This window comes from Oreochromis niloticus, linkage group LG6 (genome assembly GCF_001858045.2).
Source record: "Oreochromis niloticus isolate F11D_XX linkage group LG6, O_niloticus_UMD_NMBU, whole genome shotgun sequence".
NCBI lineage: Eukaryota > Metazoa > Chordata > Actinopteri > Cichliformes > Cichlidae > Oreochromis > Oreochromis niloticus.
Genome location: NC_031971.2, coordinates 37244638 through 37269056, shown reverse-complemented (window position 1 = coordinate 37269056; position 24419 = coordinate 37244638). Strand labels below are relative to the sequence as shown.

At 42.8% G+C, this 24419-nt stretch overlaps 1 protein-coding gene across 1 annotated transcript; it reads right to left on the bottom strand.

Moving 5' to 3' along the window:
- Positions 1 to 477: 477 nt before the first annotated feature.
- On the bottom strand, positions 478 to 19838 carry naa15b (N-alpha-acetyltransferase 15, NatA auxiliary subunit b). Its single transcript, XM_003447985.5, has 20 exons — positions 19608 to 19838; positions 10996 to 11080; positions 10803 to 10907; positions 8732 to 8889; positions 7952 to 8086; positions 6243 to 6396; positions 5724 to 5843; positions 5528 to 5623; positions 4970 to 5076; positions 4562 to 4634; positions 4271 to 4440; positions 4023 to 4175; positions 3404 to 3532; positions 3086 to 3299; positions 2796 to 2989; positions 2596 to 2704; positions 2403 to 2501; positions 2116 to 2259; positions 1211 to 1308; positions 478 to 799 (listed from the first exon to the last, which is right to left on the bottom strand). Exons 1-20 carry the CDS (start codon positions 19659 to 19661, stop codon positions 602 to 604), a joined length of 2595 nt encoding a protein of 864 aa, XP_003448033.3. The 5' UTR covers positions 19662 to 19838; the 3' UTR covers positions 478 to 601.
- Positions 19839 to 24419: the final 4581 nt, after the last annotated feature.

Genomic DNA, 24419 nt, shown 5'->3' with positions numbered 1-24419 from the left:
TTCAGGTAACTCTTCCCGCTCGGCTTCCTGCGGACCTGTCAGAGATCAGATCCGCTCCACTCAGTCCCCCCATCCCCCGTCCCTCACCGACAGCCGGGTCCCATATTCATTTAGATTAGCTTTTATTTTAAAATAAGAGGAGCAGAGTATGCGTCGTGTTGGCAGTCACGCCCGAGTGGTTGCCGTTGCCGTTATTGTTATTAATCAGAGGAAAACCAGCGCTCAGTTTCTCCTGATTCTTTATTTTCATGTTCAGCATTGCCAGCTCTGTTTTAAAAAAGTAAAATGGACACTCTGTTATCTTCTTCTTCCCCTCCCTCCTCCTTCTGTTTCCAACAAATACACAACCGCACACATGCACGCACACAAACACGCCCTCCAAACACACACACACGCACGCACACACACACACAGAGTCCTGATTTTCACCCATGTGGGAGAGAGCCGAGCCGAGCCAGGTCAGAGCTGAGCTGAGCCTGAGGACGAAACACCCATTTTTCGCTTCCTGTGTCCGGCTCTACAAAAATGGCTGCCGCAGGCGTACCACAAGGCTCCGTGCTCGGCCCAGTTCCTTTTCTCATCCGCTGCTGTACTGCCGTGCTCACATCTCGTTGGCTAGCTCCTCCGTTTCCGTGGAAACGTCTCCGTTGGCGATCTTGGTGTTCTCCTCGTATCCGGGGGGCATGAAAGCTAACGTGTAGGGATAAAGCTTGTGGCACTCGGCGCGGTACGACTCGGCGTGCTCCTTACAGTCGCCCAGGGCGCCACTGCGAAGACACTCGAGGACCTCTGTGCAGATCTGAAGACGAGAGGACAAAGGTTAAAAGAAGCTACGTTCAGGTAGGGAGGAGTGGACAGTTTATCACAGTCTGTCACAATCCCAACTCAAAAGGAACTGCTGTACTTCCTGACGTTATTGGTTACCACGGTTTTTATTGCAACTTCTCGATTGCGGTCGGTCCTTTGACCAACTTTTTAGGAAAACCTGTCTGGCTGGTTTCACTTCAGTGAAGAAACTTGCTTGTTCTGCTCCAGCCCTTTTTCAGGTCGATCCAAGAGAGATGGACACACTCAGCATGTGAGCCATGAGGACCTGGTACACTAACTTTTATTCCACAACAGCAGAGAATCCAGTGTGTGTTTAGCATAAGAATAGTTGTAACTGTTTCTTTGCTTCCCTCCCATCTTCTTACATGATGTCAATACGTACCTGTATGGTTCTGTTGTTCAGGGACTCATCCAGTGCACCGGCCAGTTCTGCTGCTTTCGTTTGCATCGAGGAGTCCAGATACACCATCATCTTCGCAGCTGCAGGCGGGAGAGAGAAGGTGAGTCTGAGAGAAAGTGTGTTCTTAATAATTCTACATTTTAAGTTCAATCCATCGTAGAGATGTTGTTTCTGCAGCATGAGGCTGGTCCACAAACCTTTAAAGGCATGTTTCAGGGGTAAGTCTTGGTTTTGGGTTTCATGTTAGGGCTGAGGTTGGAGTCGGGAGTTTAGTAAGGTGATTAATATTAAGGTAAGAGGTAAGGGCATGCATGATGTGAATCAGTGACTAAGGTAGAACAGGTTGGCCATTGTCTGTGCCCATCTATCATTCTTTAGGTGCAAAGTTTCCACAACGGGACCAACGAGCAGCAACGCCCGCCCCCAAAAAACCTGGTTTGCTTAAAATTTAAATAGAGTACTTGTAAGTAGGTGCCAACTTTCTCAGCTCTAAAATATTTGAAAGAATTAGTACTCAGAGTGAGGATACCTATGACTGACATAGGAGGCGGTAAATGAGTCTGAGGGTTACCTAGGCAACAGGAACCTGAAATGTCTGCTAGTGACCACCCGGCAGCTACAAAGCCCTGTGGACAGGGCTTGAAAAATTACATTTTAAGGGATCGTTGGGTGCAAAGATGAACTAAGAAGGGGGGGAAAAAAACAAACAAACAAACAAACAAACGGAGTGATATTCAAGCAAAAAACATTTGCAACAATGGAAGAAACAGCCTACAGGTCATTTCAAATATCCTTAAATGTTTTCATGAGTACGGCTCTTAAGAGTCAATTGAACTGTTGTTGCATTAAGTACCAAAGTATTAGAAGTGACGGTCAAAGAGGCTTACCAGCCAGTCGGTGTGGTATGGAGTTGGAGTGCTTGGTGAGGTAGGCCTGGTTGAAGCTCTTAGCGTTGCTGTCTCCGAACAGCCGGGTGATCTCCTGCTTCAGCACCGTCCTGACCACCTCTGGAAGCTCCTTGCTCTCTGAAACTGCAAAGAGGGATCAGAGAAAAAGGATGATGCAAGGATGAGGTGGAGACAGAGGAGAGAAGAAGAGCAACAGCATAGAGAGGCAATTAAAACAGAGTGCTTAAGAGCGTGCGCTGGTAGTGTAATAATGAATCCTCCCATACCTCCTTTAAAGAAGCGTACGAGACACTGGTGCAGCCATGGGTGGTCGGGGTCGATTGCCAAAGCTCTCTTCACTGACTGGAGCATCAACAGGTATTTTTCTGAAAGGAGAACACAGTAAATGTGTAAGGCAGAAATGGGGACGAGGGTGATACTGGCGGAGTAAAAAACAAAAGATAACATGTGTGCGCCAACCTTTCCTGAAGTAGATCTCAAAGGCCAGTAGGTGGGTGTCAATCTTGTCTTTGACCAGGTGTTTGAGAGGCGTCAGGAACTTGATGGCTTCTTCCAGTGGATTTTCTACCTGTAAAAGCAAATGTGCAAGACAAAAAAGTAAAACTCGAGTCCAAAAAACTGATACACAGACCTTGATACTTCAGGTATCGGCCACTGACCTTCACCAGCTTGTCAGGAATGAGCTCTTCTTTGGGCCCTCCGATCTCCTCGTCGTCATCCTCCTTCTTCTTCTTCTGGTTCTTGAGTTGCTTCTCCTTCTCCGCATTCTTCTTCTCTTCCTCCAGCTGGGCCTTCTTCTGGGCTCTTCGCTGCTTGTTCCTCAGCTTCTTCAGCTCTTTGTCCGACAGGTTAGCTAGAGAAGTGAAGACAAAAAGGACGGTCAGTGAAGGCCTTCCCTTGATAAGAGCCTCGGTGACTCAGAGCTTGATCTTCACTGTGCGTCTCTTACCAGTGTCCGCCTGCAGCTCTTTGCTGTCATCCGTCAGCGGATTGTCGTGGAGGCTCAGGTAGATCTGGATGGCCGTGATTGCGGCCTTGTAGTAGAACGGGTGCATCCGGAGCACATCCTCCAGCTTCAGCAGGTCCACATATGAGCGTAGCGTCATCTTCCGCATGCAGTAAGTGTGGAAATCAAACTGATCGTCTGTGATCTCCACAAAATGCTGATGAGAGTGAAAAAGGAACAAGTTTAGCACCCAGACAGACTTTATGTGGGCGGTTAGGGAGCATGTACTTTTGCACCGAGTTTAAATCCCGTCAGCCTCACCCTCTCAATCTCATGGCACTTCTTCAGGGCGTCTCCAAACTTGTTCATGGCTTTGTAGGCGAGCGCGCACTCAGTCTGGAACCACATACACTGCATCTCATTCAGGTTCTCCACTGCGGACGCTCCCTCCTGCAGAAACATGAGACATAGACATGAGCACTGGCAGTCTGACCATTACTGTATGTGTTCCATGGGGATCCATTCTTAACTGAATGCTACTGATGAGGTGAACTAACAGTGTTGAGCCTATGGTCTGCATTAAAACCCTCCATGAGTGTTGCGTTAACTGGTCAAGAACATTAGAATAGCTAGAATCCTGCTAATGTAGGATTATTTTAAAGTCCACAATTCTGCGTGTGCTTGACTATGGAGATGTTTGTGTGTATGACTCATCCTCCACTTTAAAACGATGTTGGCTGCGATTGATCACAGACAATTACTTTGCCATTCATCACTACAGCTTGTACAAAAAGTGTGAATCTATATCTCTCCATATCTCCAGCACTCTATCAGAGATCTAAAGATAGAAAGTACTCATCATCACTTGCCAACATTTTGTTTTGACATTTTAAAAGTCCTCATCGGTTGGTCAGCTGTCACTCTGCACGGTTTCTCTCACCCGGGTGAACTTGGAGCACATTTCCTCGGCCTCTTTGATCATGGTCGCCTTCAGCATGTACTTGGCACACTTTGAGTTGATGAATCTGTCAGCAGTGTCCAGAGCCTGGGCCTCATCCATCCACTGGGCAGCCTCTTTGATGTTGCCAGCATGCTGCAGGAGCGAAAAAGGTCAATCGAGAACACCACCGCAGCAGAACTACGCGCCTAAAATAGTACACAATCATACAAATCAGACACGCGCGCCACCTTGTAAATCTTGGCTTTGATGAGGAAGAGCTCGATGAGCGTGGGCGTGCTCTCGATGGCCGTGTTGATATATTCTAGAGCCAGTGTCTGCTGGCCAATCATGTCATAGTGCTGTGCCAGGAAGTACTGCACCCAGAGCAATGTGGTTGGAGGCTCCTCCTTACCGTCATCTGGAACAGCAGAAGCAGACGCTCGTTAGGGTTGTAACCAAACGACTGCAACAGCTACACAAAAACTTACAGCTGGTTTAACTTCGTCTGGTTTGTTAGGATGCTGAAATGTTTCTCTCACCGTTCTGGTTGAACATTCGGCAGCTTTTTAATGAGGTTTCATAGCCGACCACCAGTTCCTCTATAATTGCCACCTAAAAGGAAAGGAGGACAAAGTAAATATGAAGCATGACGCAAAGGGGATTTTTCAGAATCGTGCAGTTAATACAGTGACTTATTGTTCATAAATATTTCTTACAACGGTGGATGCTAATTTCATACGTTTCATACAGAGGATGAGCTGAGGGGCTTCACTGAGGCCCAGGATAAGATAATAAGGGATAATTTTGAACTCATGCAAAGCTATTCCAATTTTTTTATTTATTTATTTTAAATGGAGCTGGAATTGAGCCTCGTTAAGACTCTTTTGGTCCGAGGATGTGACTGTGGTTTAAATTTGGATCAGTCAGCTTCAGCAGGTGGCCGTCACCTTTTCTTTGTCGTTGTACAGCGATTTGAGCGTGGTGAAGACGGGCGGGCAGCCTTTACTGAAGTTCATCCTCAGATACCTGTCCAGACACTCTCTGAACTTGTCACCTTCAGAGAAAAACAAAAAGACAAAACAAAAGAAAATTAATCTTTACTCTGCAGTTTTATTCATTGTTAATTTCGTTGACTAATAATTTTGGTCAGTTTTCATTAACAAACCTTTTTCCCTGATGAAAAAAGCCGATAACTAAACAAAAACTAATGCACGAGGACAAGAGCTATGATGAAATGTACTTACACTTTCATCACTAATAAAAATGAGATGAAAATACGCCAGTAAAAACAACCAACCTCTTTATATTTTAGTCACTGAATAACCTTCAGATTTAGTCTACGATAATCTTATGATATTTAGTCAACTAAATATAAACTAAACTAATTACAGGCCTAAATTATGACTAGAGCTAAAGGGTGTTTTAGTCAAAAGGCTGACTAAAACTAAATCTAAGTTAACACTGGCTTTATTCTGTTTGATTTAGCGGAGAAAGGAGCTGCATACCAGAAAGGAAGTTGAGGGGTAGGCGGCGAGGCACCAACCCTTTGGGAAATTTCTCCCAGGCTTCTTCAAAGATTTTGTATCTCTCCTCTACAGTACCTGAAAATAAAATAAATAAAAATTGAGAGGAATTCAGGATTCAGCTTCAAAACTGATTTGGATATTTTAGAAGTCAGCGATGACAAGACTCGTGTCATACTTGGTTTGAGCGCCTTCTCCAGGCCGTGATAATAGGACCAGTTCTCTGGGTTCCTCTCCAGCAGACGGCGGTAGACTTCTGTTGCTTCATCCAGACGCTCCAACTTCAACAGTAACTCTCCTACAGAAACATGAGCGCAAACACTGTTAAATCGAGATAACAAGCCAAGAAACATCATGGCTGCCAGCAAAAACAAAACAAAAAACCCAGCAAACTTCTGCTCACAGGAATGTCAGAGATAGAAAAATTAAATCAGCCTCAGAAAAGTTTTCTAGACAACTTATTGAAGCTTGTTTGCCCTTCTCTCCTGCAGCTGCTTGCTGGAGCACCTGCATTATGCCAGATTACTGTTGGCATCACTGCTCCCCCTAGTGGCAGCAGGTTTTATCACACCATTAACACCATTCCGCCACTGTGAATGAAATGTGCTCTTTAAATAAAGTTTTGCTTGTTTGGTGTTACTTTGGTAAAGATGTTTGCACTTTCAAGGATTAACAGAGAGACTCTGCAGTCACCCACCTCGTGTCTCCTCCACTGCCAGTTTATCGCAGATCTGCTTCTCGTAGTTGGACAGATGCTCGAGGGCCTCCTTGTGCAAACCTGCTTCTCTCAGCACCTGGTTCTGGTAGAGCAGGAGCTCGCTGTACTCGTAGTCCACTTTGTCCGGAGACGTCTGAACAGACCAGACCACTGTGAGTGTCAGTAACATTTTGTACCAGGCACGCATGACTGAAAACCTCCAGGAGCTGCTGTGCTTTTCAGGAAACTCTGAATTATTCAGTGTGTGTGTGCACGGTCACACCAGCTCACTGTATTACACAGATGGCACAAAGACAGGAAGCAGGCTGGTCTTATCAGGAGCACGCCAGAGTGAAAGCGAGTGAGCTCTACTGCTGTTGTGACCAATGCAGAGACGACAGAAAAAACACCCACCGGCTGCGAAGCTACAAAGCACTCACTGTAAATCAGCGAGTCAGACACCTACAGCGTCACGAATACGAGTAAGCCTGTTACTCATCAAAGCGTGGAGCAGTGCATGGTGTCTGTAGTACACAAAATAGTTCATATCCAAGCTTCTTTAGTGGCAGGGGTTCTCCCTTGCACAAACTTTCCACACAGCAGGAGTTATTGGTCCACACTGGTGTGCGTCTGCGTACCGCCCCTGCTGCGTAGAAACAAACACTGCAGGAATGTGGCCAACGCAGAAACTATGGCGACGACTCGGGTGCAGTGCTTTAAAAAGCCAACAGGGTGTAGCCAAATCAGTGTGTGCTGATTGAATGACAGGAAGGTTCACCACAAAGGAGGAGAAAAAAGTGCAAATGAGCAGCACAAACAGCAGCTGCAGTGAACAGCTTTAAAGTTCTTTGTCTTTGTGTTCTGTTTTAGCCGCAGCAGGTGGAAAGCTAAAGCATCAACAACGCCACAAGCAAATAAGATCAGCCCACACTCTGCCAGCAATTTTCAGCCGATACTCACAAACTAACCTCAGCACAATCTCAGGTTTTTAGACTGAAGGATTATAAGGACCAGTTGGCTGTAACAGCTACTTGTACCCCTACTTTTAAGGATAGGTAAGATGGTCTTTATCAGTGATAGTGCAACTTTTTAATTTTTATTTTTTTAAATGCCAGTCAAAGATATTTTTGGACAAAGAAATTAAGGGAAAAACTACAAATTTTGCTTAAGGTAAGCTGTTAAGATTTATCTTGGGTTCTTGGCCAGAGCTTGTACTGAAATCTAACGCACCGACTCCCGCTGTGCCAGCTCTGAAACACTCTCTAAACAGAAATAGGTGCCTGGTCTGTGTTTGCAGTACTGGCCTCTGCACAGCTGCAGAGTCTCGACTGAATAGTCTGTGTTTGTTTCATTTACACTGTATCCCACTGGTAGCTAGCAGAAGGTGCTACTGGTGTGAGCAAGTGGCCACTCTATCTAAAACTGCAACATCAGAAGTAAAAATACTGGCAGCCTTCGGTGCATCTCCCTCAGCCTCCTAGCAGATGCACGTATGGTATGAATGTCAAAGTCCAAGGTGACTTCCTTCTTGAGTTCTTGCATTCACAATACTGTCAGAAAGTGTGACCTCTGACCTTGGCATTGAGATCACTGAAATTCAAACTGAAATTCAGGCCAGCTGCACAATAGGGTGACAACAAAACTGACAACAACTGAAAGTCGTCTCCTGGTTCGGGTAAGACAAATCCGAAACTGTCGCTGTGTCTAACCTGTTGTGTTTTCCTGAATTCCTCAATGATCTTTGCTGCCATCTCATAGTCTTCCAGGAGGTGATAGGCGATGGCATAGCCGATCCAGGAAGCCCGCTGGGCTGGACGCAGCTGCAGCAGCTGGTACCGTGTCTCCTGGAGAAAGACAATTTGCCGGCATTGGGTTAATTTGACATCAGGTGGAAAAATACTACGTTCCCTATAAGCCCACATTATCTCAAACCTGAGGCAGTGCTGGGAAGATAAACAAAGAGAAAGTGATTGTGCTGACTCATGGTAGTGACACCAGGATGTTGCTAGCTGGCTCAGGGAGAACTAAAATTAACACCTAATACACTCCGAGTGGGAGCCCCTCCCTGTCCTCTCATCCATATTTTTTAATCCTTTCAGCCAGACTTTCCTCTTGCCATTTCATACCTCTCACTATAAAAGCATCTAAATCCCAGGAGAGCTGTTCTACATTGTGAAGACTGACTGCAATCTGATATCTGGATGCTGATTCGCCCAGTCCTCTCTAATTCAGAGCCATACTGCGTCCTGGATGAGGCAGGGCGACAGATGGAAGTGTGTGCTTCTCTTCAGGAAAGTTCTTTCCCCACAAACTGAGGACTGTTTTTGTTTTCCTTTATAAAAAGTTTACTATTTTTTAAAAATATGCCTCCGCCAACAAGGTTTATCTCCTGTGGCCAAACTTTTCATCAAAACCTCCCAGCTTTTGATTAAGAACATGCAACATCTCTCAATTACTATTTAAAGAGACATAACCCCCCTCTGACTCACCCTGTAGCCCTCCAGGTCCCTCATCTGGATCTGCAGCAGGGACAGGTCTCGGAGGATCTGCAGGTTGTCCTTGTCCCACTTGAGAGCGTTGCGGTAACACTTGATGGCCTCATCGTACTTCTTATCCGAGCGCTGGAGTAAACCGTACACATGCCAGCCTGGGACGCAAGGCCAGTTAAGGAAGATGCACAATTCCCTTCGTATGATGCAATCAAATGAAGTACAAAAAAAGGGTAGTGGGGTTCAATGGACCTCTTCTCTTGTGGTTGAACTGAAGTGATGTGATCTTTTAAAAAGCTGCTTTCAGAGCAAAAGGATTTCAGGAACTAGGCACCTTCCTGCATTTTCTGTTATATGAACTCTGAAGCCTTGTAATAGCTAAACACTAGTTATGCATCATGTGGTCTTTCCTTTACTTGCAGCCCTGTGTCATCCTCTTCATTGTGTTGCTGCGTGGTGGGAGCCACTGTGATGCCACCATGTTTCATTTTGTCTGATTCATTTAAAACCTTCACTGGTGATTTCTGTCTCCTTGTTTTGTTCCATCATAATATCTACATTTAGAAGAATGTGAAAGTAGACTTTGTACGAGTAATTACATGTATATCAGTTTAAAATCAACAGGGAAACCAAATAAGAAGTGTTTGATTGTGTTTATAGATGTTGCTCAAATGTAAAAATAAAAACCTTGTCCCAAGTTTGAAGCACCTTTGACATACAAGCACTTCTGACTTAAACTGTGAAGAGTAATTGTTATTCTCAAGCCATTTGTCATCAAACTTGCTTCTTACCCTTTCCGTAGTCCAACAGCCACACTGCTGGGCCAACATGGACCTCGCATAAGATAAAGTGCATCTTATTAAACTGCTGTTATCTTTAACCAATTTTACCCACAAAAATGTAAGTGTGAGGATTTAATAAAACAGGCTGCGCTGAATGATCTACATAGAGACACACAACAAAATTATATTTAAGCTAATTTAATACTTTTAGTTTAGAAAACCAACTTTAAAAGCTGTGTTTTTAATGGCTGCTTCTGGTGCTGTATTCATGTGTCCCAACAATCCATGAACATTAGGAGCTGGACCAGTAACCTACACCTACACTCAAAGGTCTCTGAATACTGGGAAATTTCCTATCCTTCTGCAGGAGCTAAAAAAAGATCCTTAAATAGAGTTGTAACAATTATGGCTTCTACAGTTCCTCCTGCGCAAACAAAGGGGGGGAAAAAAAGAGGCTATTACCTCCAACAGTAGCTAACTATGAAGTTGTTCATGCTGTTCAAAAATCATCTCAACGCTGTGTTCAATGTGGGTTGAACACAAAGTAAAAACTACTAGCACTAGCTGCTGTGCTGCCAAGTCCAAATTCTGTGTAAACAGTGTTTTGATTAAGTTTTTATCCAGCACCACTGAAACTAAAGCAGGGAGAGGCAAATCTAAAAGGCTAGTAAGAGATAAATCCATAAAACATTTATGGACAGGATAATGTTTCTGAGGCTGTTCACGCTTCGTCTCCAATGTGGCTGAACATGATTATTTTTAAAACTGATTAATGACAAAGGAATGATCTAAATGAACTACCACTCATAATTCTGAGCTTATGCAACGCGTAACGCCGCGATTTAAAATCCTGATGTGTTGCAAAGCCTCGGCTATTTTAAAAGAACACACCTTTTTTTTTGTTTTTTGCATACGTGGCCCAAAGCACGCCCTCTGAGGGACGGAAACATGCCCCGGATACCGAATTACTGTGGAAGCTAAAGAGATAGCAGTGTATCTGCAGAGAGCTGCTCTGTCTTGACTTTAGGCGGGGTTTAGGTTCAGATAGACCTCATCCACCAGCAACGTGCACAGACTTCACTCTCTGCAAGAGAGTAACAGAGAGAATGTGCTGACAGTGCTCCACCGAGAGCAGAGCTCTTCTACACAATGTGAGGCACCTCAAGGTCCTTTTAGCATCTCTCACACACACACACACACACACACACACACACTGCAAAAAGACACTGCTAATAGTTCAAAGCGACAGCTGCTTAACCCAGAGGATGCAGTGCTGCCTATAAGGATACAGACATGGCTCTTGAGGTCATTGCGCAGGCCTCTCCTCACCAGGTCGTATGCCTCCTCCTTCTTCCCCAAACAGTTCAGGGTCAAGCCTTTCATTGCCAGGGTCTCTGCAGCAAGAAAAGGATGCAGTAGATGGTGAAAAACACATTTAAGAGAAAAAGAAAAATTCCGTACAGCTACATTTTTGCTGCTTACCTCCATGCTCAGCAAACTTGGGGTTGGACAGGATTTGTTTGCAGAACTTCAGCCCATTTCTGTATTGTTTGTGTTCGTAACATCGCTGTGAGAGGAAGGAAAGAAATCGCTTTAGGCCAAAGTGACTTTTAAACAGGTCAGCGGGTCAAGCCCGTGTTCTTGGTCTCTGCTCGTTCTGCTTTTGCATCTACTTAATACCAACGGACTTCATCCAGGAAATGGATTTTTCAACATTGCTAAGACACGTTCTGTTTTATTAAAAGTATAATAACACATTTTTTCCAGAGTCTGTGAGTGATCAGTCTTGCCCAAAATAATCGTGATTAAGATTCTTGGACCTAATCATACTCACGTTCATTTCCCCCCCCCTTACACAGAAACTTCTGGCGCCGTTTTAATCAACGCCAAAGAAAAATTGTGAGAATTTTTTTTTGAGTAATTTAAAATGCAAATGTTTTTAAATCACAGACAGCGATTGAACATGCAGCACATAAACATGAAGTATTGTGTCCAACTTCCAACACTCAACTCTCCTCTTATCTACAGCTACTATATTTTACACACAGGCCGGATCAGCTGGCTAAGCTGCAGTGTTTTAGACTTTTATCGCCCACAGTCCGAACGCTCGTCAGGAAACGCTGTCGGTTACAGCCCAGATTCTCCCGGTGGCTTTATCAGTAGTACATTACAGGCCTGCCGACTCTCGTGACATGTGCCTTTGCATTGTTCAAGCACCGGTGCAGGTCCGTATCACCCATTCCAAGTATCAGAGAAACCAAGGACCAACTTTTATTTCCTACAGTAACGTCCCCACAACAACAGGAAACCCAGCATGCTTTTCTAGTCCACAGCAAAACTTTTCTCTCCTGTTTTCTTTGCACACATTTTAATTCAGTTAATTTCAGAACAAAGCCGTTGTAAAGGCTATTACGGCTAAAGCAAACCAGTCTTTACTTCAAAGTCACTGTTAGCCTGCTTCTCTTTGCTGATAAAGTCCACACAATGAAACTGTCTGATGACTTTGACTATATTCACAAGTTAAATGACCAATCGGAGAGAAAGTTTGAAGTCACATGAGGCTAAAGCTTCTATTTAGTGAATATACTGATGGTCTTTTATTATTAAAAAAAAACAAACAAAACAAAACAAAAAAAAAAAAAAAACACAAAAACAATGCCAGCCTTCTGGAAATAGAAAACAGGGGCCAAAACATAGCTGCTGCAGCACTGTATAGTACAAAGATTATATCATAGCATGCAAACTTAGTCTAGTCTTCAAAAGGACGGTTCACCAGTTGCCATATATTTAAAAATTCCTTTCAGATAAGAAAAACCAACAAGGACTCTAAAAATTTAACTTTTTAATTCACAAATCCAACTGTACAGCTGTTTATCTTTACCCTGTAACACCCGTTTAACACCCGTTTAACACTGACAGCGATGCTTTCAGTGCTTTATAATGTAGGAATTGAGTTTAATCAGTTGAATAATAATGATAAATAACACAAGCTCATTGCAGTCCAATTTGCATTTACTGCCATCTACTACATACTACCTGTCTGAGCCAGGAAAAGCCTGAAAAAATACAAATGTGTGGTCACGCTGCCCAGCACTGTGTGTACTGCACATTTAAAGACCTTGAACAACAGATTTCTGGTCAGTCAACACTTCAACGTTGTAGTCATAAACTACCAGAGTCTCCCTGTATTACTGCAGCGAAACATTATCAGACATAGTTCTGAGCATCTACGATTTCCTTCCAAAAATATTAAAAACTAGCTACACTGGTTCTACATTTCCAATAAGCAAGCAGCTGCTCAGTCAGCAATAAACCCCCTCTGCTTTTTAAGCTGGTGGTCAGAGGAGACTGTGTGTTTGTGAGGGAGGCAGGAAGAGTTAAGCTGGCAGATGGCATTGCGTTGTACCACCAGCACCAACAGTGAAAAAAAACAAAACAAAACCCCAGAAATGACGTCAACGTCACATATGGGTGCCAAGGTTGGTTACGAAATTAAGCAATTCACTGTTGAACTATGGGGACAGTTACACCACCAGCTGAGATGTGGAGCTGGAGGACAGAAAGAGGCTCAGGTCCTGCCTGCGGCTGGAGTGTAAGGCTCCATCTTCTTATTGTACTCTGGAACAAAAGAATACCTGTTCATGGCTGTAAGACAGTCTTCAAGTTAATCCTGCATAAATATGATTTCAGGTTTATTTTCATTAAGGTATACTGAAACCATTCGTCGCTGTATGTAAATGAGCCCATATATGGCAGCGTGCTTGTTGTGGATATGTAGTCATTACTTACTCTTCATGCTGGAAGTGGGAATTAAATAAACCACCTGATGTCTCGCTACTCTCTTCACCTGTGTGCAGATGTGCACGTATGCAGCTCCACTTTTTGTCTGTGCTGCCATACAAAGGACACTAGGGATGGGTACCGGTGTCCTGTTCTGACATAAACGGTAGTAACCAGACCGAAAAGCAGCGCACATTTCGGTGCTTTTTTTTTCCTGAGCCAATTCTAGCCAATCATTTTACGTTTCCGAGGATAGTAGGCGGGGCCAGGTACGTACGTTCTTTTAGAGCAGAGCTACAGATTAAAAACGCCCAAGGCGAAGCGATCAAAAGTCTGGCTGTACTTCACAGAAAAAGATGCAAACTCAGCAGCCTGCAACAAGTGATTTAAGCTGATACTGTGATACTGTCAAAGGAGGTAACACCTCAAATCTGATGAAGCACCTGGCGACACAGTGTTTTTTTTTTTAAAGCCGAGAAATGCGCCGTGTTTGATAGCTTGCTGCGAGACCTCACACCGTGCACATCTACTGCGGGTGTGGTGCCTGTTATCGGACCCGGAGTTAGCAACATCCCCCAAAAACCCGACGACTAGAGTCCTGGCCCCTAGCCCTGCCAGCGTAGCAGAAATGATGATGATGATGATGGCAGCAGCAGCCGTTCTCCTCTGCGTGAGTAGCTTCATGTTGTTCGTGTGTAATTTACGTTGAGTACGCTAACCACATTATTACATTAATGCATGTAAGGTGAACTAGCAAACACCGTCGTAGTTACATGCGGCTGTCTTCTTGTTTGATGGCAGATACTCCCTTCACGCTGGCCAAAAAGGCTAAAATGACCAAAGAAAAAGTGGAAAACAGTTAAACATGAGAGGTTTTTGGACAAAGTTCGTGTTTTTTCCATTGTTTAAGCACTGCTTCCAGCCAAGAGTGAGACCATATATGCCCTATAGCTGCAGAAAAGGCTAACATTGTTATCTTTTTACAAAAAAACACAGCTGAACATGAGAGGTTTTTGGACCAATTTTGTGTTCTCCATTCTTTAAGCACCGGTTTGAGCACCGTTTAAGCACCGGCACCGGTATCGGATAAAACCTAAACGATACCCATCCCTAAAGGACACTCAAACTGTGTTCAAGGTTACAGAATGTCATGCATCTGTCCTGATGCATGCTCAATCACTCAGGTAAGGAAATCCCAAAAGTTGATTCTGTTCATCTGGACGTAGCGTTTTCAGAGGGAGAAACGTTTCATTGCTCATCCAAGTGACTCTTCAGTCTCCGCTGACTGCAGGTTTCCTCAACCTTATAAACGGTACATTTACATAATGAGTGAAACTAGGCCTCCTTGACTCCGCACTCAAACCAGCGTTCCTCCCTGTCCAGGATGTGTACATTCCCATCATTGAAAGAGTGTCCACTGGCCTGTAGGTGTAAATAGACTGCAGAGTCCTGGCCTGACGAGGCAGCTCTTCTGTGTTGTGCCATCGGCTTAGCTAGAGGTTGTTTGGTTTCCCCGATGTATAAATCACGGCAATCCTCCTGGCACTTAACAGCTTTCACTATATTGCTCTTTTTGTGTCAGGGGACCCGATACTTTTGGTGGACCAATTTTTGGTGCAGCGCGTTTTTGGGTTTGAAAGCCACAGAGACTGTGTTTAGAGAAAATGCGTCTCAGCTGTTCCGATACTCCTGACACATACTGAGGGTTTTCCTTTAGGCAGCAGTTGTCCTTTTTCTCTCCTGGAGCTTTCTTTAGGTGCCTCCATGTAGTGCACCTCGGTGGCACCTCATAGCCCAGTGCTAAACACATTGTCAGTCCTTTGTTTAATAAATCCATTTAAAGAACATGCAGCAGGCCCAGTTACTGAGCTCGCTGCCTGTGAGTAACTTTGTTCTTTAACAACCTGTTTATTCGCCGCAATGATCAACGTGATGATTTACCAACATCAGTCTCTTGATTTAAGATAAAGGCACAGGAGACTTTGAATTAACATGATATGATCAGCTCATGCCTCCGCTGGCACTCAAAGTTGAAATTCTGTTGACTTTCGGTGTCCAAGCACAGGATCCGAAATTCAGTTTGACAATACATGACACAACCCTACTTAAAGTGAACAGTAAGCGAGAGCACTGAAGCCCGAAACACACCCGTGTAGATCCTGCCTTCATTTGTTTTACTGCAGTTTTATTTAAGGATCAACAGTGCACCATCCCTCCTCATTATCAGGTCATGTAAAAGAGGCAGATCTGGTCTGCAGTCTGAGTTCTGAATGACTGCTTTCCTGCCATAACACATTAATGTGTACAATGCAAAAAACTGAAGCCAAGCTTTATTTAATTCAATATTCTAACATATGTTGTGTTTTTACTGGAAGTCTAAATGAGATGCTAAATATTGGTCTCGTCAATTACTAATAATCAGAAATGCTGGTTTAATTGTAGAACAACAAATCAAAATGACAGCGGCTTGTGCCCTACATTGTCTTTTAATAAGAGCTAACTGTTCCTCTAGGAAAAATTCCCAAAGTTTCCTACAAGTGAAACTGGAGTGGAAATTATGATTTCTCTTCCCTGGAAATCCAAAAGAGAAGGAAGAGGCATGTAACACAAGCCAGAGTGAAGAACACAATGTTTGGTATGTATTTAGAGAAATAATATCAAGAATGCATTAGGCCAATGCCAGACTCAAGTGGGTATTAATCAATGAGCAGTGCAGACTGGTAAAAACTAAAGTACAGTCAGTCACTTTTAAACTGTGTCTGCTGGTTCTCTGAGTCCTTTCTATATAAAACTATGTTTTAAATGATTCATTTATAAATGATTATGATCCGTTGACACAGACAATAAGTAATCAGTTCTCTGAGATAATACCATGTGTGCTTCATATAAATTTAGAAGCATTAAGACCATCAGCTGTGCTTATCAAGAATACTCTCTGCCACCACCAGAGACGTAAGTCAGAGTCTCAGCTCTAAGCTGCACAGATCGCTGCAAGAAGTCCCAAGTGCCAATGCTAGATTTCAATTAGACATTTCAACGCATAGTTTGATTATTTCAGATCAAAATCGTGGTGGAACGGAGGACGTGAAAATGAAGGCCCAACTCACAGGAGTTCATGTCAGTAGTGACTTCTTACTCAGTGCTGGGGTGTGAACTCACTTTATCATCACAGGCAGAGCCCTCAGAAAAAACACCAATCATTAGTAATCCCGCTAAAACTTAATCTTTCCTTTAAACTCAAAATATTACCTATAATAAAGCCAAAGAGGCGTAGACAAAGTTTAAAGTTCAGCAGTTGGTTGAACTCCATGGACGGTGAGAAAGCTCTGTTGCTCACAAACAACTATTATTAATTTAGCCTGATGTAATTAGTGAAAAATCAGAGGATGATATCAGCTGAACAGCTGAAACAGTTTATAACAACAATTGCCTGGCTCTTTACTTTCTTCATGCTCTAATTGTTCAGTCTGTTTTTATACATATGAAATGTCTCCCAGGTTTTTACTCAGCTCTTCACCACACACAGCCATGTCTTTCACAAATGCCCTGTGGAGATATACAAAATCTCTGCTCCAATTTCAAATCAAATCAACAGACATAAACACCCTCCTTCTGTTTTCACTCATTTGAAGATGATGGATGAAGCTGGTCACCACACACTTTTATTTCATATAGGGCAAAAATTTGAGGGAGATTTTACTATGAATCTCACAGAACAATATAAACTCAATGAATTAATGGGGCATTAAACTAAATATATACTTGATTTGTGACCTACATATCATGTAATTTGGAAGACAGAGCAAGAAGAACTGTAAGAGCAAACCCCCCTAGTTTGACAACCCTAGAAACCCTTTTATCCACAAGTCCCGTAGCTGAATGCATCCCAGGACAACACACACGGCATTTTTTTAGACCTGAAAAGTGCAGATAAGTTATAACAGCATAGATAGTACAAAGAACACATGTGCTTGCCACTGGTTTTTTTTCCTTCCTGTGATGCACTTGTTAGATGGATTGCACTGCCCTTCAAATTCAAAAGCATTAACAGGACAGCTGATGAAAACCACCATTACATTAAGATTACCGGTACAGGGCACACTGTTAGGTGAGGCAGGAAAATAGCAGCATGTTTGTGAATCCTGAAACCACAAAATGGAAACGTATCCACCTCAACTGTCAATGAAAAGCTAGACAACTGCCAAATTCCAATAATGCACTTGGGAATTCACTCTGGGAAGGCAATAATAAAGAGAGGTGTGGTCTGCTCCTGGCTATAGCCAGAGGGGGACAAAGCTTGCATCACATCTCTGCAGCAGGAAGAGTAATAATAGTAATTTCATTTTCTACAACTCCACCAAATGATTTTAAAGTCCTTGTTAACTCTGAAGAAGACGTAAAGTTCACCTGGTTCTATTATAGAGTTTTTGTGAAAATGACGTTTGCAGTATGTGAAATGTTTACCGTACAGAGATTGTACAAAATTAAAGACCACTCAAACTGAAAAGTAATTCAGTACTGCACAAAGTATAACAAGAATGTTTCTACTTGTTATGTGATGACGTAACAGCTGTTGCTAAATCAAGCTTCTACTGTGCTGGATGAGGCCCTTACTGTCTCGCTCTCTCTCTTTTGCTGTGTATTCTTTTTTTCTGCAAATAATTAAGTCAGAACATTGTATTTAACCTTTTATGTCAACATAAATCCTCTTTTTATGGACGTCAGAGTGTTAAAGACGCACTGATAATTTTATTGGAGATGAAAGAAACCAGATTGTTTGTAACTCTCTGCGGTGCCTGAGTGTTTGTTTTCTTTTGGGTAATGAAGGTGAATTTGGACCTGGCTCATGACATCAGACTTAACAAGCAAACACTGAGTTTGTTGGTGGAAGATTTTCTGTTAACCATTTCCTACCTTAAGAAACATCCAATTATTTATACTACTAGTTGCCTAAATTAAGAGTTTTTGCAGAACTTCTACATTTTTTAAAATATGGAAAGTATGTAATTTCATTCCTTTTCGTAATTACAAGTCAGCTTTAAAATAACCGATTATCACCAGTTCCATGAAAGGCTAAACTCCCACCAAGGAATGCAACACGTACAGCTACTAACGTCTCAAGTTCAGGTGCAGGTCACACAGGTTTGTTTTCTGTGCCAGAATTATAGGGACTGCCAATACTCAGATAAAGAGCCGCTAAGTCCCAGCTGAGTCCCTGCCTTTTAAAACAATGATGTTTATCAGATCCAGTTTGTGACGCTGAAGTGCTCACTGCCCACAAGGCTCCACAGTTCCTGGAAAGTGCGTTGCTAGATGCCCATGCAGCACTGTTTAGTGGTACACACCGCCAAGCACCAGGCATGATGGCAGAGAGAGGGGGGGACTAGTTTGGCATGCAGCGCACAGAAAGTTAACCGCACTTCCTGAAAAATACTGTGACAATCCTTAACTCACGCTTGTTCAGCCACACGTGTGGCCCACGTAAAACTGCCCGCAGATAGGACATGAACAACCCAGCAACACGGGAGAAAGGGAAGGATGGATCAGTAGCTCAGCAGGCCTGGAGTGGCTACAGATTTGCTGACACGGTCACACCGGTCCTCCCCGGACTTCCAGTGGCTTTCACACATCATACACATCTACGTCGGCCTATGCTAGCCTCTAAGGTTGATCATGACGGAGCCTGCAGGCCCCCACAACTCAGAGATTGCTACTGACATTTGTTTAGTGCCTCACATACCAAGATAACTAGCTAGGTAGAGTTAGCCGATTAAGTAACGCCAGGTGGCCTGCAAGCACGTTACTTTGTCAGATGGCACACATCTGACCAAGTAAACGCAATCCGGCTAAGAAGACAGCAGCTATGCACGCAGCCAGGAACTAAAATGCCACAACATTCACAAAACTGAGTGAGAAGCTAAGTAAGTGCAAGCTAATTCAGCAGCACACACGGCTAACGGGTTAGCTGTCGCTGAAAGGAGCATTAACGTGCTTTTCCCAGTGCTAAGGCCTGTCGCAAATAAACCACAAATACCGACTATTTAATCCAAAATCCAGATGTTTGTAGTGTCATTTAACCACACTGGAAGCATATATCGGAATAACATCAAAGTCATGAACAACCATTTTGGCTTTGTACCGCAGTGACAGCGCACATCAGGGGCCGGGCTAGCCAAGCTAACCCCATTCAATGATGCCATTTTGCTAACAGGCTAAACGCTACCAGCCGGAGAGCTCCGGTAAGAGCCGGACTGCGCCAACAGAGCTCCAAACTCGGCTGCAGTCGCTGTGCAGCTCCTTAAAAACCAACTCACCAGGATCCTCTTGAAGAGAGCGTTCTCTTTCGGCGGTAAAGTAACTGTCGGCATGGTTGCAGGTGAGATCAGTTTCCCCCCTCGACCTCAGCACATGTAGCTAAAGTTAGCCCGGGTAGTCAAGACGAGTTGAGTGATGTTTTTTAGCCCTGGCTCGCCCGCTTCGGCCGCTCCGCTCGATTGCTCCGTTTTCTCTTTTCACTCACTTCCTCCTCACATTGACGGAAGCTCCGACAGCTTCCAAAATGGCGGGGAAAAAGCTTTCAGGTGGACTGATCATGAAATATTTGAGATAAATAAAATGAAAAGTGTCGTTTAAGTATCCTTTAATGCATAAGACAGATAACATTACTTGGGCCATTCTACAGCTTCACGTAAAGAACATAAAGAAAAATCCAAATACCGCGGAGCACCTTATTATAAAGAAGAATTATGAAAGATAAAGGACACTATAGGAATATAGATAAGACATAAATATTTAAATCTATAAACAGAGCTGCTTGTGAGATGTAGTGCAATAGCCAACAGGTTTGACAGTAGTTCAAATGGTTGCAGTATTCGAATATAACATTTATAAATCCATTTTTTTTTGTTTTGATTTTGTTGGCATGTCTCTGATAGTTATTAAACTGTTGTTTAACATCAACATATTTTAAAGAACGGAAATTATACTGCAAGTTGTGTCCCACTCCACATGTGCAACCCTGTTACCAAAACATATTTAGTCTGGAAAAGGAAGAGTAACATGACGGCTACAGCAAAAGTCAACGCTCTTTGATATATTTTGTATTTTTCTATTCTTGCCCAACTAGATTGAAGGTGTCACTCTAACCAGTGCAACCTGTATCCCATGTTACCGAAAGAAAACAAATTAACTTAAAATTTTCCTTCTTTTGTTTCTGTAACTACATTTATTCTTGACTTTCACAGTCATTGAAAATATGTACTGAAATTACCCTAAAAAAGCCCCCAAAGCACTTTCTAGTACAAGTTTTCATTCACCCATTCACACACAGATTCATGGAGGGCTTTTATGTAGACCTAAGCACTTCTACCTAACATTCACACACACATCACGGGTACCTTGGGGTTCAAGGAGACTTTGATACAGAAAGAGGAGTCAGGGATTGATCCACTGACTGATCCAGTGACCTTACAATATATAGATGATCTTCTCCACCACCCGAGCTGCAGCCACCCATAATTGAGATATGTAATGAAAACGTAAATATTTCCCAAATGTTTTGGCAACTTACAAGACAAAAAATACAGAATGTAACAGAGCTGGGAAATTGGACTAGTATGTTAGCTCTTGGCAAGCCCAAGTCCTTGACTGGTGTTTGTTGTTGTTTTTAGATCAATAAAATCTTTTTTGTGATTTTGGGTTCTGATTTTTGTCTCTTTGAGGTTTTAACTCAACTTGTAGAAGGCCATTGCTGAATGGTACACAAAGTGTTGCTTCCTTCCTCTTTTTGCTTTGGCAGTTTAAAATTTTCGCCACGTATGATGGTTGGTGTGTCGCATAGTTGATGCTTTAGATTAGGGGTGTCCAACTCCAGGCCTCAAGGGCCGGTGTCCTGCAGGTTTTAGATGTGTCCTTGATCCAACACAGCTGACCTTGAGGCTTGGAGTTGGACACCCCTGCTTTAGATCAAAGGCAAAAGCACTTGTGACCTACAAAGCTCTTCCAGAGTTAAATGAATCACATATTGCTATCTGTTCTCTGTCACCGCCACACCTTGTGCATGTTTACCCCACTCTTTTCATCATTTATAGGCTGCAAAGCCCTCACCTGGCTTATGTTGTTGTTGTATGGGTAGGCAACTCCAGGCCTCAAGTGCCGGTGTCCTGCATGTTTTAGATAACGCCCTGGGTCAACACACCTGAATCAGATGATTAGTTCGTTCCCAGGCCTCTGGAGAACTTCAAGACATGTTGAGGAGGTAATTTAGCCATTTGAATCAGCTGTGTTGGATCAAGCACACATCTAAAACCTGCAGGACACCGGCACTCGAGGCCTGGAGTTGCCTACCCCTGATATGTATGAAGGAACATAAGTGTGTTGGCCTGTGTGTTTGCAAATTGGGGTATGTGCACTTAGTAACACATGTTTTATCCATACAAGTTGTAACTGTCTGTTTTTAAAAAGTGCAATACAAATAAACTCATCCATATTTTTTTTAGGTCTGAAGTTGTTTTTAATAAAATAAATTTAGTTCAGACACAATATAGAAGGAAAATTATTTACATAAACACAAAGACAACAGAAATACCAATCATCACTGAATACAGCACCAAACGACATTTTTTTTATGTTACCGGAAGTAAGTGCAATGTGCTATAAGTAGATTCAGTAAAAGCCACCAAAACAGTGTTTGTTTGTTAAAAAAAAAAACCCAACAGGGTTAAACAACACGTAAATATGTTTGTGCATACAATTTCTGAGCACAGCATGAAAGGCAGCAACATTCCAGCGATAAGCTTCAGATAAAATCTAATATGACATAAATTTCCTGTGCAAAAGGTTGGCAAAGTGCAAAGTGGACAAACGTACAAGGAGCCACTTCCCATTTCAGCCACTAGAGGTCACCAAATGAATATAAAAGAGGCGAAACTTATCATTGCCCTATCATCGCTCACCGCCAGGTAATTTGTTGTCTATTTGCCAACAAGCAGACTACTTCTGCACTACTTTAAAGCTGAGCGAGTGGACACTTCACTAAGCATGTGATTAAGTACACGTATATATTTATACATCCTGAACATGCTGGGGCGGCGTAGAGAACACTTTTGCACAGTCCGATGTTTTTCATTTAAATAACTCAATGAAACAGTGATAAAGTCATCTGAAGGTAATTAGAAATCTGTGTGTTTGCGTGTGCGACAGAGGGGTGCTTTATTCACGGTGTGAGACAGCTTAGGCCTTGCTCTGCTGTTATCTGGTGGCCTCCTACTCCTCCACCGCCACAATGTCTTCTGCTACCACATTTATCAACTTGACAGGCACACTTTTCTCTCTCTCGCTCTGCACCATCCTTTCCCCTGTTCCCTTCTTCCCCTCCATATGTCTTTCCACTCCACACTTCTCCGGCTACATTTCTTCACCTTATTACTCTCAGAGAGGGGAGAGAGTGAATGATTCTTCTAACTCATCTCCCACTCTTTGTGACACTTCATTTGTCGTTGTGATTAGAGCCCATAACAGTGCCTCTGGAGTGTGCACAAGGCTGACGGTGTGTGTCTGTAAGCGTTTGGCTACAGGAGGAAACGCGCTGTAATTAACTCGCTGTCTGCGCCGCTGACGATTTTTGAGGACCGATGAAGACATTTGTGAGAGTTCATGAGGCCTTTTACCACCTCCCCTGCGCAATAATGAAATTGCACTTTGTTAATCTAACCAAGAAAGAGATTAGGTGCTTTTTACCTACATCTTTAGAAATATAACATAAAGAGAAGTGCAGACGTTTATACTCCCTGGAGGATAAAGAATTTTCATTTTTTAATCCTTGGATTTTCCACTATACTAAAGGTATACAGGCCCAAACTAACTTAGACACAGTAAGCAAAAGGCCATGCACCGAAAAACTGAAGTATTTCCACCATTCGCAGTACACACCTAAATGCTGTAATCAGCATTTTCATTACTGAAACTGGAACAAGACAAACAAACAGCAAAAAGCAGCCTCCAAAGTAAAGAGGGAAACACCCAGCAGAAACAAGAAGACTTTACACTGAACATGACAGCAGAGGCAGGAAACAGACACTAACAGATAGCTGAGGCAGGGGGAAGGAACACTGAACAAACTTCAAATGCAAGAAGAAATAACGTGACTCTAACTTTGTGATGAACAACCTCCTCCAAACACCCAAAACACTTTGTAACTTAATCTTACTTTTGTTGTTGTTGTAAGTTTGCCTCTGTACACCACCACAGAGCATTTTAAATCAAGCAATCCACCAAACAAGTTACCAAATGCAAGTTAGACACTTGGAATTAACTCTAGATCTTTAATCTGCTTGATTTGTCATAGAATAACAAGAGAGCAGGTCTCAACTGGCCATCAAAGTGTTTATCACTCACTTATCTACTTATGTCTACTTGTCTGCTGTGGAACCTCTGAAAATGAGGGACTACATATAAAGAGGGCTGTAATTCCTAAACAGTTAACACAATACTTTATTCAAAGCCCTTTCATTAAAGCTGAAAGTCTGCACTTCAATCACAGTTTGATTGTTTGTTTTAAAATCTACTGCGGTGATGTGCAGAGACAAAGTTACAAAAACTGTCCCTGTCCAAATATTTACGAGACAATTACTCAAACATGGTAGTATTTTCCAAGTTTTGAGCTGTATTTGGGGTGTGGTCATTATTGCTCATGACATCAAGCTTAAAAGGCCTTTTTTTTGGACTCTAAGATATCTTATAACAGGAACCAGGACTCGAATAATACAGCCAGAGCTAAAGTCAAACATTACTCCCACGATAATTCAATTCAATTTTATTTATACAGCACCAAATCACAACAACAGTCACCTCAAGGCACTTTATATTTTAAGGTAGACCCTACAACAATAAGAAGAACCCAACAATCTTATGATCCCCTATGACCAAGCACTTTGGCGACAGTGGGAAGGAAAAATGCCCTTTTAACAGGAAGAATCCTCTGGCAGAACCAGGCTCAGGGAGGGGCGGACAAAACTCCAAAAGTCAATATAACAAAAATTCAAAAACTAGAACTTCAATAAAAACCAAACAGAAACCAAAACATAGAACTATTTACCGTTTCACGGCCAAATAAAAAGTCTATTTTT

Excerpts from the sequence above, each read along its gene's own strand:
- naa15b (XM_003447985.5), bottom strand. The coding sequence starts at position 19,661 with ATGCCGACAGTTACTTTACCGCCGAAAGAGAACGCTCTCTTCAAGAGG. Across the intron at positions 3,300-3,403 it reads AGTGCCATGAGATTGAGAGG|CATTTTGTGGAGATCACAGA; the intron begins GTGAGGCTGACG and ends CACTCTCATCAG. Across the intron at positions 1,309-2,115 it reads CATACCACACCGACTGGCTG|CTGCGAAGATGATGGTGTAT; the intron begins GTAAGCCTCTTT and ends TCCCGCCTGCAG.